General features: G+C 34.2%; 1 protein-coding gene and 1 long non-coding RNA gene across 3 annotated transcripts in view; one reads left to right on the forward strand and one right to left on the reverse strand.

Annotated features, from left to right (window-relative positions):
* Window positions 1–16,257, forward strand: part of LOC133338792 (anion exchange protein 2) — a 47,890-nt gene that overhangs the window by 21,436 nt on the left and 10,197 nt on the right. Inside the window, exons 2-9 of one of the 2 annotated variants that reach the window (XM_061546900.1) lie at window positions 2,366–2,519; window positions 3,601–3,749; window positions 3,848–3,972; window positions 4,157–4,283; window positions 9,120–9,284; window positions 9,358–9,600; window positions 10,417–10,557; window positions 15,761–15,943. In XM_061546900.1, coding sequence (XP_061402884.1) covers window positions 2,366–2,519; window positions 3,601–3,749; window positions 3,848–3,972; window positions 4,157–4,283; window positions 9,120–9,284; window positions 9,358–9,600; window positions 10,417–10,557; window positions 15,761–15,943 — 1,287 coding nt within the window. The remainder of the gene's footprint in view (window positions 1–2,365; window positions 2,520–3,600; window positions 3,750–3,847; window positions 3,973–4,156; window positions 4,284–9,119; window positions 9,285–9,357; window positions 9,601–10,416; window positions 10,558–15,760; window positions 15,944–16,257) is intronic. The other variant, XM_061546899.1, reaches the window with a different exon arrangement.
* LOC133338793 (uncharacterized) lies at window positions 4,786–11,557 on the reverse strand. The gene is made up of 2 exons (XR_009754636.1): window positions 11,371–11,557; window positions 4,786–5,098 (listed from the first exon to the last, which is right to left on the reverse strand). It is a non-coding gene; the product is annotated as an uncharacterized LOC133338793 (long non-coding RNA).

The following is a 16,257-nucleotide window of genomic DNA, read 5'->3' on the forward strand; positions in this document are numbered from 1 at the left end:
TAGAGCGAAACTTTTTGAAACTTTTTTTCTGATCCACTAATTTCAAAATTTGTTTTACAAATTTGATGAACTGTACAAGTGTGGACGACTGTATACACCCATGGTATATAATAATAAAAGGTAACAGCAAGTGTTGTTGTACAGAAAACGATACAACAGCCACATGGAAATTTGTTGTTGAAAGTTCTACTAGTGTCAACTCATTTGACAGAAAACTGTAAACAAACAAACAAATTATCATCAAATTATTTTTATTTTGAAAATGAAATATTTTCGAATCCTCAAAATAAAAATTGGAAAACATGAATGAAAATCTATCAAATTTATATTTCTATCGCTTCCACATCTTTCCTTTAATTGAGCCATTGCCATATATATGTGTAACACATATGAAAATAGCGAGTTATTCCTTCAAGAAAGATTTGCTTCCTCAAACTTTCCCAGCAGGCAGATTGAGTAAATTGAATACGGGAGCACATTAATAAAGAACAATTTCAAATTGTATGCGTTCTCAATTTTCCTGTTGGGTGATTTTTAAAAACATAATTTGTCAAATTCATATTGACACTAGTATTACGTTGGAATCAAATCAGCTGGGATTTGCTGTTACCTTTTATAATTGTACCATGGTATACACCATATGATATCTATATACATACAAACTACAGCGAATCCTAGTTTTTAACATCCACAGGAACCAAAATAAACACTTCTATAATAACCGTTAATTTTAATATTCAAATATTTGAGCATCAGAAAAACACACCCATATTTGGAAAATATGGTAAAAAATCAGTTTATAAATAATTATCAGATTTGAACCTTTGTAGAGACAAAACTACTCGACATATCGATATCAAATTTCATATTTATTCTAATTGGAGTATTTTCTATCAGTCCTCATCAAAAAATTTGTCCTCCGAGGTACTTGGTTTTGACCATTTTTGGCCGCGGTCGTGACACCGTGCGTCGTTATATACAAAGTTGCATGCTAAATGTCACAATCCTATTTTTATCCCTTGCTCCGTATTACACTATTTAGTACGTTTTAGAACAAATTACTTCAAATTTTAAAATTTCGGAGCAGTACTTCTATATTTCCATCTGTAATAAAACTTTACAATGTTAGTGAATTTCTATACCCTTCCCCACACTGTGGTACAGGCGAAATGAAAAGAGATAGACACATGGTTTCTTTTGAGAATATGCATAGAATCACTTTCTGGGTCGATTTACGCATATTCGTCCGTCCGTCTGTCCATGTTAAATTTTAAACAGAGTACAGGTAGCATTAATGATCGGAATTGGATGAAACTTGACACAGCTCATGTATTTGGCCCAAGGACGAACCCTATGGATGTTGGAAAAAATCGGTTCAGATGTACATATAGCTCCCATATATATTTTCGTACGATTTTTGGTAATTGGTGCGAAATTTTGTGCAACGTAGTTAGTTGTGTTCTGTTGAAATTGGTGCAGATGCAGACATATCTTCCATATATATTTCGAACGGGTGTCTGCTTGAGATTAAATTTTGAATACTGCGACATATCGAATACTTTGAATCGATTTACATAAATACGCAAACGACTCTAAATCTGCCGGAATGAAATAAAATTTAGCATAGGCTGCAGAAAGGCATGTGGAGTTGTTCACTTATGGATAAAGATCACTTATTTAAATTCGTTAAATTTCCTTTGAAGGAACATTAGACATGAAATTGATAAGATACATATGTAGAATATAACCAACGTGGTAAAGGGTATTATATAAAGGCAAATTTATACGCTATGATGTGTATTCGGTATATATATATATATATTATATTTTTTTGTCGTTTTTGTTTTTTGCAAAAACAAAATATGCAAATGCTCAATGACTTATACTAGAATTTAGAACATGGAGAACATGTATGTACCTTATACAATCTTTCTGAAATGACATCTAGTGGAAAAAATTGATACAAACTCGGAATAAGATCGGTTTTAACCCTAAAATGAGTTTTCATATTTTTAAGTTTTTTTGACATTTGGGCTGATTTCCGAGTTTTAAACTATTCTGAGACTTATAGTAAAACATTATGACGAAAAATTTCGTAGAATATTCTGACCTGATATAAAAGACCCATCAGACAGTCGTCTTAACGTATTAAATAAAAATCCTCTTAATAAATCCCCTAATATGCAAGGATTTCGTATCCTTGGAAATGGAAAAATTACCGAAACATGTCTTTTATTTTTAAACATTTTATCGAATAAAAAAATTTAAAATTATTGCACAGTGTACATGTACATTTACAACTTTATCATTAAACCTATACAACAATAATAATAATTTGTTATTTCTTACTTGTTTTTATTTTCAGTCCTCTGGCAATGAAGATCCCAATGAAGTACACTTGGACTCGGAGATGGAAAAAGTTTTCGCTGGTCCAACTGCCCTTAAAGAAAAATTCGATGTAACAACATTTCAAGATTCTGTACATCCAATTCCCGGTAGCTTTAAAAATATTAACAGTGGTAAGTAGAAACGCCACGCCTGTGCTCAACTTTTTTAGAAGGTGAATTTAAAGTTGCGAATGAAAATGATAGCCATATAGAAGAAAATACTAAACTACTGGCATTCAAGTTGGAAATCTGTGCTAGGAACTTCAACATACATCTAGTGGGAAAAATTGATACAAACTCGGAATAAGATCGTTTTTAACCCTAAAATGAGTTTTCATATTTTTAAGGGGGGCTATGATAAAACAAGGGCCTTAATAACCTGCCCAATTTTCAGTAAATCTTAAACCTGTAAGGAAAGGATTAAAGTCGGACAGGGACAACTGAATATGAATTGGACGAAAATATATATGAGAGCTATATCTAAATCTGAACCGATTTTCACGAAACTTCGCTCACAGCATCAAGACTCAGTTCAGTACAATATTTCGAGCATATCGCAAGATATATAGCGACTTTGGTGCACAATTTTTATTAAATAGGACGAAAATGTATATATGAGCTATATCTAAATCTAAACCGATTTTCACGAAACTTTGCACACATCATTCTGGATATTATTCAGTAGCCTACGCCAAATTTCGACCAAATCGAAAGAAATATAGGGGCTGTGGTGCACCATATGCATAACAATCGGACGAAAATATATATGGGAGCTATATCTAAACCTGAACCGATTTTCACCAATTTCAATGGGGTTGTCCTTTGGCCCAAATAAATTAGCTGTATCAAATCTCATCTAAATCGGATTGTAAATGCGACCAATAGTTTGTTTACAATTTAACATCAACAGACAGAAGGACGGCCATGCATAAATCGACTCAGAAATTGATTCTATTCATATTCTTAAAATGAACCATGGGTCTATCTCGCTTCCTTTTGCCCGTTACAAACATATGCACAAAAACAAAGTACCCCGTACCACAGTGTGGTGAAGGGCATCAGCATGCACTAATATCGACAACGTTCTGCCAATATTTTCTTCACTCTCTATATATTTATGTATGCCGGTCTGTAATGCCAGTCACTTTCAATATTTGATATCAATAACAGTATCAACAAAACAACAATAATCCAAATATCTTTTTTTTTGCAGCCAATCGAAAAACTATACCTGGAGATTTAAATATAGAAGAACAAAACGAATACGAACAGGGCAATGAAAAAACCAATGCTCAAAATTACGATGATATTCCAGAAGATTATCCATTAGTGTCAGAACGTGCTGGTCATGGAGATCATTCGGTAATAAACTAAATCAAAACCAACAACAATAAAATATAAACATTATTAAATATTATTATAAAAATCAATATTGTTTTTTTTTTTTCAACCCTCAACAGGATAATTCAGCCGATGAAAAACACGTGCAATTTGGAAAAAAGAAGGCAACCGTTGTTACACCGCCTAGCCTAAGCTATGATGAACAACCCAACGATAATATACACGAACGTAAAAGAAGAAAAAGGTTAGTTTGGCGTTAATTTTTTTTGTTTTGTTTTTATTTTCTCTGATAATAACAATACAAATTGCCGTTAATTAGTTGATACCTGTTTTGCTTTATTGTATGTGTGTGTGTGTGTTATTGTCCAATACAATAATAATTGCCTTATAATAATTATTTTGTTTTGCGTCCCTCTTTTTCTTTGCAGTCGAATACAATATTATAGACAACGGAAATTTTCCCATCAAGACAGCGTGGAAGCCAAAAAAGTCAGCGATGAAAATGGCGATGCCGGTAATCGCAAAATATCAGCACCGGAAGATGCGGCATTGGAGGTAATTAAATCGATTTGGTATTTAGAATCTTTAGTATTTGCATTGTTATGTGATATTTATTAGTATGCTTATGATATGCCCTAAGCTAATTGAGATTAATTGTTATAGTTAATTTATTCGGTTGTATCCTTAAGTGTATCCCAAAAAAATTTTGTTTTTTTGTTCGTTTTGACCTCAACGCAGAGTTCATCTGCATTATACTACCATCAATACCTACCCTAAAATTTCAACTTACATCTACTCTATTTTCAATTATGTAGGTTCGTATTCATCTAATTTTTTAATAGAAAAAGTATGTTATGTTCGTTAGATATTTTTATTCAACCTATTACCATGCTCATACAATTCTCCGTTGAAATTCACAATGGCATAGGTTAAAAAGTTCAGGTTTTTTATTTTTTAAATTCCACGTCAACGCATATACTGGTTAAGATAAAAAAACTGCAACAAAGTCAAACGCCATCATTTTAATTTTTTTTTTTTTTAAATTTTATTAAATGAATGCAAACAATGTCGGAAATGGCATCAAATATTAGAATAAGTTTACATTTGTTCGAATTGCTCACCTTTGGCACGAATTATGACCTTTAAACGGCCAATGAAACCGACACACGCTGCCCGAATGTTACTCTGCAGTATTTTGGCCCATTCCCGGCGAAGCGCTTGCTTGAGGTGATCGACACTTTGGTATTTTTTATTGCCAACCTTGCTTTCAAAAATACTCCAGACACAATAGTCCATCGGATTGGTATCCTGAGATTTTGGTGGCCATTGTGCTCTGGAAATGATGAGAGGAACCTCATTTTGTAACCATTCTTGGGTCATGTTGGAATGTCCAAGGTCTGTGACCACCCTCCAGAATATTTTCGCAATAATATTCGGCATTTATTCTGATGCTACCGTCGATTAATAAGAGCGGAGAGCAATCATCGGCTGTTATGGCGGCCCACACCATCATCATGACCGGAGCTTGAGTTCTGGTGGTCAATCGAAGGTGCAATGTTTTCTCATCGGATAAAACCAAATGCGGCAGTTCTCCACTTTCGCCAAACGAGGCAACTCTTTAGATTTTTTGAGTCTATTTTCTTCCTGTTGTAGGTTCTTGCACTTTTTTGGAATTTCAATGTCTTTACCCTGAGCTCATTTTTTAATATTTGCCGAATGGAATGTTGCGATGTGTTCAGCTCTCTAACCATTTTGCGACGGGTTGACGATCTCTTCACAATTTCTAAAGAACAGCAATGTCTCAAGAGTCTTAACTGATTGCAACAAAAGTGAGATCGGTCTGTAAGACTTATCTAGCCCATATCATTAGCCTTAATGTACACCGAAAAATATGTTATTGAATATTTTCATAATTCCATTCATACTTTATTTTTTTATACCCTACACAACTATGTTGTCAGGGTATTATAGCTTTGTGCAGTCCCAAAAGTTTGTAACGCCGCGAAATATTGATCCTAGACCCACCTTTAAGTATACCGATCGTCATATCTCGACTAGCAGAGTCGATCCAGACATGTGTGTCCGTCCGTCCGTCTGTCCATTATAATTTGTAAACACGATACAGGCCACAGTAATGGACCAATCTTCGCGAAATTTTGCATGTAGAATGGGTTCTGGCCAATGAAGACCCCTATTGTTTTTGGGAAAGATCGGTTAATATTTAGGGGATGAAATGGATCAAATACTAAATTTCTGTCGGTTTTTCTGGTCGCTCCAGAGGCCGCAGTTATGGTCCGAACATCGTGAAATTTTGCATGGAGAAGGAGATCGGGCCAAAGAATAAGCATGCCTGTTTTGATAAAGATCGGTCAATATTTAGCGGGTCAAATGGACCCTGACTTTTGTGTGAAAATGACAAAATTTGTATTCTATAGCGTATATATTTACCCTGAAGGACATAGAACCAAGAAGTTGATATTATATCGAAGAGGAGTGGTTGATCTTTAAATTAATACCAATATATTGTTGTATGTGCTCGGATGTGGGAGTTACACCTAAATATTTACAGGTATCTCCGTATTCATATATTATTTAGTAACCCATTATCACTCTAGAGAGCGGAACTATAACGCTGATCGCTTTGAAATGTTCCATGAGGTTCCGGGTATGGTCAAGAACAACGCCTATCATTTTCGGTGATGATCTGATTATAATTTTGGAATGAAGTGGACCGAAAACTTAATTTTTTGTGTTATTTTCGAGTCGATCTATAGACCACAAATGAATGCCGAACATCTCAACACAACCCACGGTGAAGGGAATCTGTACAATAGCTGTACTGAATACTCGTAATATTCGGAAAATATGCCAGTGTGGGGAAGAGGTGCTGTTTACCTCTAATCGGACAAGAGGGTGCAAATATCACGAAATATTGCCCAGAATCGGAATAAAAATTCGCAGAAATTTTGAGTTTTGTGGTAGTTGTGTAGGGTATCGTATGGTCGGCCCCGTCCGACTATACTGCTCCGCTCACTGGTTTCATATTGTCTATGTACCTTAATATGTAATATTTTCATTAATAGCAACTCTATTTTTCTCCTCCATCTGACTTTACCACTCTTTGAAAAAAAAAAAACAACACCATTCACTGTTCGGCTGTGTTTTGTTTTGTCATAGACAATCCGTCTCCCCCCTCACTTGGTGGTGCTCTGTCTCTCCATTTACTGGATTGTGGTTAGTTTAGTACTTCATTGTTTGTTTATTTCAGTCACTACATTGCTATATATAGAAAATTCGCATATGTATTTTCCAAATTATTTCGAATACCAGATATAATATGTCAAGCTAATGATGATACGAGCAACAAGACCGATAATGTATTTAACATTGTTATATGTGATGATTGTTCTAATTGGGACTTAATGGGCGAACATGGATCTAATTGGCATCCAACGAGACAAGGCATAAAAAAGAACAAAACAGAAAAGTATCATAACTACAGAAAGTATCTGTGCCATAGAAAAACACGACCATACAAACACACTCTAAAATTTTTGTTTTCTTTTTCTCTCTTTCTCTCCCTGGCAAGAAACCAGTATTTAAAGTTCTATGAATTGCATTTATAAAATGTAGAAATCCGGACATTGGCAAACTTTTTCTGAATACTATTCATATAATATATGAATTCTTTCTCTACATGATTCTTGCGTACGGAAATGTTATTGCTGCGAAATTCACCTTCGTTGCCTTCAGCAGCACATAATCCGAATGATCTATATTTCGGGATAATTACAAGAAACTCAATCCAGTATAAAATTCTGATGAACCCATTGCAAACTTTGATAGTTGGTTGAGTTGTGAAGTGTTTCCAGGAACGCATTCAGCTTTCTATCCACGTCATTGCAATGCCAATAGCACATCATCAGTGTATGTTAAAATCACTTCTCCTTCAGAACGTTGTAAATATGATTATTGTGGCATGCCTTCTTTTCGGATTACTCCTCACACAGCATTACTCCTCGCACAGCATCTCAAATCCTCTTCGGTCTTTGAGTCATTAAACATGTTATCTAAATCTGCAATCGTTTCTTTCAAAGTGCTTGGTGAAATCCATGGTTCCCCATTTTATTTAAGAAAACGTTGGTGAAATATGATGAAAAGTTTGATTGCATTACACAAAATCCTAACTGACAGCCCTAGAGTGAAGTAATCTCGTTCCTGAATCGGTTCAATATTTTTTTCGGTACGCTCCACAAAAGGAACTAGGTCATTCATTTAGTTCCATAGTTTGTTTTTGTTTTGTCGTTCATTGGTACATATCAATTAATTCGATCGATGAACAGAAAGATCTGTATAAAGTACTGAATCAAAAGGAACTATGAACGAAAGAAAGAGAAGATGGTACGGATAGTTTCTCGTTCGGATGAACGGAACTAAAGATCTGTATAAAGTACTGAATCAAAGGGAACTATTTAAACGAGAGGAAAAATTAACTAAACCAAAGAAAGAGATGAGCATGGTACCGATATTTTCTCGTTCGGAATAGTTTGAACTAGTTCCTTCAGAAACTACACTGAGAATCATTCATATCCTAATCCCTAAAAAGTGACAGTATGGAAATTGTTCTATTGCAGAGGCTAGCAAATGCTCCAGCAGTGGGATTACTGACGGAAAACCCCCGAGTAGTGATTAAGTCCAGTACCGTAAAGAAAATATGACGGACTCTCCTACGTTGTCAATGTTGTCGTGCTATGACACCTGTCCAAGTAGTGAAAGTTGTGCTTTTAATTTTCATTGGAACACCACTTATCTTCTCTCTCTCTCCTTAGTTAGTATTGCATTTAGTTTTTTTTTTAATTTTATGACTGCAGTTTTTATATCTATAATCTTAAATCTATTTTTATGTATTCTTTGCTTCTTCTTACATTTTTGTGAGAATGGAGACGAAGATCGTGATTGTTTTTTTGCTTGGAAATAAGTCAGCAGAGTTAGCCAAAATAAAGAAAGGGGATATAATCGCAGATATCTTTTCCCAGGAGAAAATATGAACATAAATTTCAAATTCATGAACCGGTTACATTTTCTCCATAAAATATAGTGGTTCGATCATATGATCATACTAATGTAATACTAATAGGTATTCTAAGACAGAACACTGAGTACACTTTTTGGCGATCCTTTGTGTCATTTTCTATATAATAAGTATATAATTATTTGTGTAAAAGTGTATATGAAGCTAACCATATATACAATTTTTTTTATTTTCTTCTACTATTTTGCTTAACCTAAACCCCCTTTTGCTAACCAAAGACGCCACAGGTTAAAAACATTACACATTAAGTTGTTTTTTTGGATACCTTTTAAAGTAATGTAAAATTCTACTTCTTATAGGAAGCGGATCTCAATGAATTAAGATCACATCGCTCCGATGATCCACGGGCATTGAGAAGGCACAAAATTCATCATTCATCCATAAAATTACGTGAATTGCCACAAATAAGTGTGGCCGGTTTACAGCAGCAGGCTAAAAAGGAATTTGATCATAGTCCACATGAAGTAAGTTTTTTGAATGGATCCACTATGTACAGAATAAAATATATAGCCAAATTTGTCATTATGAATTTTATAGATCTTTGTGCAGCTTGATGAACTTATGGGATCCGGTGAGGATCGTGAATGGAAAGAAACGGCCCGTTGGATCAAATATGAAGAAGACGTTCAAGAGGGTTCCGATCGTTGGGGTAAAGCTCATGTTTCATCGCTATCATTCCATTCATTGCTTAATTTACGTCGTTGCCTTGAAACGGGTGTTGTGCTGCTGGATTTGAATGAAAAAGATTTACCAGCTGTGGCATATCGTGTTGTCGAACAAGTAAGTAGAAGATGATAATGAGGGCTAATATATACATATATTCCCAGGCGCCATCTGAAATTTCCAGTGGAAAGTTTGATATTATTTAGAGCAAACGTGGCAACTCCTTCATATGGAAGCAGGTGTTCAAAAAAGACGCATCCGCAAGATTTTTACAATAAAAGCACGTATTTCTAATTTGTCTATTGTAAAAAATTGCGGATGCGTCTTTTTTGAACCCCTGTTTCTATATGAAGGAGTTGCCCGATCTTAACAGAGATGGAAGTTACCAAAACACTTAATTTTTTTCTGTGTATGCCGCGCTTTTGTGCTAGGCTAAGAACTTTCCGAACTGCCCTCGTATTATATAATATTATTGTACAATGACTATGTGGGCTAATATATACATATATTCCCAGGCGCCATCTGAAATTTCCATTTGAAGGTTTGATATTTTTTATAGCAAACGTGGCAACTCCTTCATATGGAAGCAGGTGTTCAAAAAAGACGCATCCGCAACATTTTTACAATGAAAGCACGCATTTCTAATTTTTCGATTGTAAAAAATTGCGGATGCGTCTTTTTTGAACAACTGTTTCTATATGAAGGAGTTGCCAGATCGAAACATAGTTAAACATGTGTTCTTAACAGAGATGGAAGTTACCAAAACACTTAACTTTTTTTCTGTTTATACCGCACTTTTGTGCTAGGCTAAGAACTTTCCGAACTGCCCTCGTATTATATAATATTATTATGTAATATTATTGTACAATGACTATAAACTAATTTCTATAAACTATTTTTTCATTACATCCTAATGTCATATTTTCATTGCAGATGGTTGTAGAAGATTTAATTCATGTGGATGACAAACCGGCCGTATTACGTTCCCTACTTTTACGCCATCGTCATGTCAACGAACACCAAAGTGGTTTTCCCTTTACCAAGCGAAAATACAATAGCTATACAAGTTTACAGGTAATATCCATAGTATTTTTTTTTTTTATTATTTGAAGAAAATTCCAATTCGATATATCACTCATTCACACACGCACAACAACGTGCTCATATGCTGATATGCCGAACAAAAATAAAAGCGTATGTGTGCGGGGTGTGTCAACACTAGACAATGCATACTCATTACTTATAATTAAACATATCAATATATAAATATATATCGCTCTCAATACTACAATATTTGCACTCATCGTCGAAAAACGTCCCCCTAATGCCCATAACTATAATTGTATATGCATACATCCATCCATACATCCATCCATCTGTACAAGTCAATTGTTCGTCCGTAAAAATATTTATCGATGTTTTTTAGTAGACATAGTTCCGTTGTTTTTATTTCAGTTTCATTCATTTCATTTTTATTTACGCTTTGTTATTTTCTCGCAATCCTTTCATATGGTCCCATAACATTAATCACAGCAGTGGGACTTTCCTTTATAACACCATGCTACATTTTTTGTTGCTATGATGGAGTGTGAGCAAATTCTACTGGACACTTTTAAACAGCATATACAGGGTGAAATAAAAAAATCAAATTTTAGAATATGTTTAGATTTGTTCGAATTGGTCACTATTGGCACGAATTATGGCCTTCAAACGGCCAATGAAACCGTCACACGCTGCCCGAATGTTGCTCTGCGCTATTTTGGACCATATCCGGCGAAGCGCTTGCTTGAGGTGATCGACGACCAGACACAATAGTCCAACGCATTGGTATCCGAAAATGTTGGTCATTGTGCGCTGGAAATTAAGCGAGGAACCTCATTTTGTAACCATGGGTGGCGCGTGCTGAGTGCGATGGTTCTGAATCATGTTGGAATGTCCAAGGTCTGCGGCCAAAATGTTTGTGTGCCCAAGGCTTTAAAACATCCTTCAGAATATTTTCGGCATTTATTCTCATGTCACGGTCGATTAATAGAGCGGGGAGCGACCATCGGCTGTTATGGCGGCCCACACCATCACTATGGTTGTTTGTTTACAAACTGCTGGACAAGGAATGTTTTATCAAAAGGGGATACCTTCTCCATTTACAATAGGTATGCGCGTTTTAATAAAGATCGGACAATATTTAGCGGGTCAGATGGACCCTAACATTTGTGTGAAAAATAACAAAATTTGGATTCTACGGCATATGTATTAACTCCTGAAGGACATAATCCCGAAGAGTTGATAGCATATCCAAGAGGAGTAGTTGGTCTTCAAATTGATAATAATTCCATGTAGTTCCAGTTATGGCCAAGGACAATGGATCAGATAATAATGTTCGGATGAAATGGACCTAAATCTTAATTTTTTTGTATTTTTCGAGCCGAACACAATTATGAGTCGAACAACACAACACAACCACACGGAGAAGGGAATCTGAACAAGTAATTAGAAGGGCTGTACTGAATATTAGTAATATTCGGAAAATATGACAGTGTAAGGAAGAGGTGTTGTTGATCTCTAATTGGGCAAGAAATATTGTACAGGCTTGAAATAAACATCGGCAGATAATTAGAGTTCCGTGGTAGTTGTGTAGGGTATCGTATGGTTGGTCCGCTCACTGGTTTATAATAAAAATGCCATAAGTACATGGTAATCAATAAGTGGACATCTTAACATAAAATTGAAATATAACAAAAAAATTCTAATAAACCCTCAATTTAGTGCGAAATTTGTAATTTAGCCTCAAAAATAACACAGAATTTTGTTCAGTCGAATGTGGGATGTTTTAAATTTTTTAAATCCGTTAAACTTTAATATGGTGACTATATTATTGCATTATTTTTTGTTGGTGTTCGTTCATGCCCTGAAAAAATAATGTTCTAAATTACAAGCACTCAGGTGTTAAAAATGGGGTATGAACTTTATCTCACCGAAAATTAAATGGGTTATTAGTATGGAGACAATTCTAAAAAAATATATCTATAATGTTCTGGATATGCCAAATTGTAGCTTCTTCGAAGAAAAAAATCGGTTAAATGTGGGAGCTATATCAAAACATGGACCTATATAGACAATTTTCCGAAAAAAATGTGTTTTATCCTCCAGTAATCGAGAATGCTAAATTACAGCCACTACAATTGAAAAAATGCGATTAAATCATTCATAACACCGACAACGGCGTGGATTCCTTTGGAGGGGCACAGCCCTTATATGGAGGAAATGTCAAAACATGGATATGGTAGAGTGAATTAAAAAATTTTATTTGAAGTTTGTTGGCATATTCATTGTTGCACAGTGTAATATTTGTTTTATGCCATTCTTTTTTATTCCGTCATTACTTTTCATTTTGATTGATTTAACAGGCTTTTAAATAGATTATAGTAATATTAATGACATTGTAACATACGAATGACACAAAAAAGATAAATAAATAATTAACACCCTGACTCAATAGATATGTAAGGTATAATCATATTATGGTAAATTTTCATTCATTAATTAGTCATTTATCTGCTTAGAAAATTGGTTTAAAAAAAAATTAAAATTAGCATTTTGTTTTTTTTTCGCAATAAGAGGGCAATACAAATACAATAGACTCACAAAATACTTTTTTTATTTATACTCTACATCCTACTGTTGTACAGAAAATTGAAATAGAACCGTAATTATTTTTGAAGATATGCGCTATCACTTTCTGTGTCGATGTATATATGTGCGTCTGTGGGCATTATATATTGTGAACGAAATTCTGGTCGCATTTATGATCCGTATTAGATGAAATATGACACAGCTGCCAGTTCAAACATTAAAAATACCGAAAATTGCGTGTCACCAATTTTTGGCAGCTATATCAAAACGTTGACCAAATAATAACAATTTCAATGCATAAATCGGTTCAAACTTGTATATAGCTCCCATATAAATTTTCGTTCGATTTTATGTAACCCATTGTTTGTCCGATTTAGACAAAATTTTGCACAGCGTACTGAATTCAGTCCAGTTTGAAGTTTTGTTGAAATCTGTTCAGATTTGGATACAGCTCCCATACATAATTTTGCTGAATTTCATTTAAATGTTACACAAAAAAATCCAAATCTGCCAGATTGACATCACATTTTTCATATATTTCAGAATGATTTTTTTTTCGCCTGATTCCATTTCAATGGTTTTCCAAAGATGCTATGACTCTTCTATCTACAGGATATTGTACACATTATCATCTATTCGGCTCCTTACTGCGTTTCAACTGTTTTTTTTTCGATTACACATTTCAAGAACTAATAATGTGCGACTCAAATCAAAAGAAACTAGTAAGGACAGTAGTAAAGTCGGACGGGGCCGACTATATGTTACCCTTCACCACTGTGGGTATATTCAACAGATAAATCCTAACAGACGTCGAATTTTTAAAGGACCATTAACATGCAAATGGATCCATAAACATATCATTCAGCAACCTATACTAAATTTTTCATTTGGTCAGATACAGGTTTGCTTCAAGCTAGGTTATATTAACTTCAGTACGTTGTGCCAAATTTTTTGTCAATCGGCCTACTTTGGGGTCTTTGGTTGACCATTTATCTATCGGACGAAAATATATATATGGGACCTGTATCTGAATCTGGACCGATTTTCAGGAAACGTATCACACATCATTCTAATTTTAATTCAGTAAGCTATGCCAAATTTCATGCAAATCGAAAGATATATGGGGACTTTACATTAAATCGGACGAAAATATATATGGGAGCTATATCTAAATCTGGACAAATTTTCAGGAAACTTAACAAACATCATTCTAGACCTAATTCAGTACGCTGTGTCAAATTTTGTGGAAATCGAAAGATATATAAGGTCTTTGATACACCATTTACATTAAATCGGACGAAAATATATATGGGAGCTATATCTAAATCAGGACCGATTTTCAGGAATCTTAACACACATTATTCTAGACCTAATTTAGTACAGCTATATCTAAATCAGGACCGATTTTCAGGAATCTTAACACACATTATTCTAGACCTAATTTAGTACAATGTACCAAATTTCGTGCCGATTTTCAGGAAACTTAACACACATCATTCTAGACCTAATTCAGTATACTGTGCAAAATTTCGTGCAAATCGAAAGATATATAGGGACTTTGGTACACCATTTACATAAAATCGGACGGAAATATATATGGGAGCTATATATAAATCTGAACCGATTTTTCCCAATTTCAATAGGGTTCGTCCTTGGGCCAAATAAGTGACCTATGCCAAATTTCATCCAATTTGGATCATAAATGCGACCTGCGCTTTGTTTACAATTTAACATGGACAGACAGCCGGAACGACGGACTTAAAAAGTGATTTTATGCATATTCTCAAAAGGAAACATATGCAGAAAGACATAATACCCTGTACCACAGTATGGTTAAGGGTATACAAATCTAAAACTATTTTTTTATCCATCGTATATTTGAGGTTAAAAATGTACCAATTTGCGTATACAGTCCAAATTATTTAATTAAACGTATTCGAATTGTACGAATTGTACTCTCAACATTATTTCAGATTCTTTGAAATAAGAATCTAAAGAAGAATTTGTTTGCGCCGATATTGACTTATCTTTTCTTGATATTGGACTATTATTTTTCTGAAAGAATGTACTGTATCTTTCGAATGCAATGATATTTAGTTTATATCTTATTACGAAAGTTGCAATCACGGAAAAAAACGAGGCTCAAAGGGCTAATAAATCGAGGTATGTTTTTTATGTTCATATTTTCCAAGTTTATTGCTAGTAATTTCCCAAATGTTTAGTATAGATTGATTATGCACATAGTTTTATGCTTCGAAATTATCTACAAATTCTCGAAATAAGTTCTTAATTTGCCAAGGACTCTCATAATAACCACACTTGAATTCAATCATGTGTCCCCCCATTTATTCGCTTCCCTTCTTTATACACGCCACGAATTCATAACAAGAAGTATTCACACTTCACTGCAAACCACATTTCGTTTAATACAATGATCTCTTTTTCTTTCTTCTTTCTTTTATTGAAACCATGGTACTTTTTTCACCCTAATACATATGTAATTGTGGTAAAATTATATATAAAATCATATATATAATTATATTAAATATTATATATAATTTTCAAACCATAATATTTTAAATATTCCAACAATGAACCTTTGCATAAAACATAAAAACAAAATGTTCAACCACACAAACTCGTACAGTTGCTTTTATTGGGAAGTGAAAACAATAACCAACAACAACTACAGTTGCAACAACGAATTCGAATAAATGCAACCAACGCACCAGCACGTCGTTCCATCTGTGAAACACTGAGTGCACCACCAGCGACAGCAGTCACCATAGATGCGTCTTGCCGTAGGCATTCCACATTGTCCTACATGGGTGTAAATGTTATACAATACTAATTTTGAAAAAAAAAATATGTATATTTATAGAAAAACTGATTTGATTATGTAGAAAAGTGCTTCTTTTCTTTGTTTGTGGCTTATTTCGTTTCTGTTTTGTTTGTTATGTAAATAGATTTTTAATGCTAAAATTGTTTAATTAAAACAAACCAACACACACTATTTCGGCATAACTAAATTTTCTATTGAAATTTATTTCTACACTCTTTTGTTTGTATTAGAAAAGTGTTTTTGTCCTTAATTTTTACAAATTTAACACAATTTTTTTCTTGGAATTGAACATATTTTTTGGG

The sequence above is a fragment of the Musca vetustissima genome, unplaced genomic scaffold (assembly GCF_032173495.1).
Source record: "Musca vetustissima isolate MV318-11 ecotype Yass unplaced genomic scaffold, APGP_CSIRO_Mvet_v1 utg19289, whole genome shotgun sequence".
NCBI lineage: Eukaryota > Metazoa > Arthropoda > Insecta > Diptera > Muscidae > Musca > Musca vetustissima.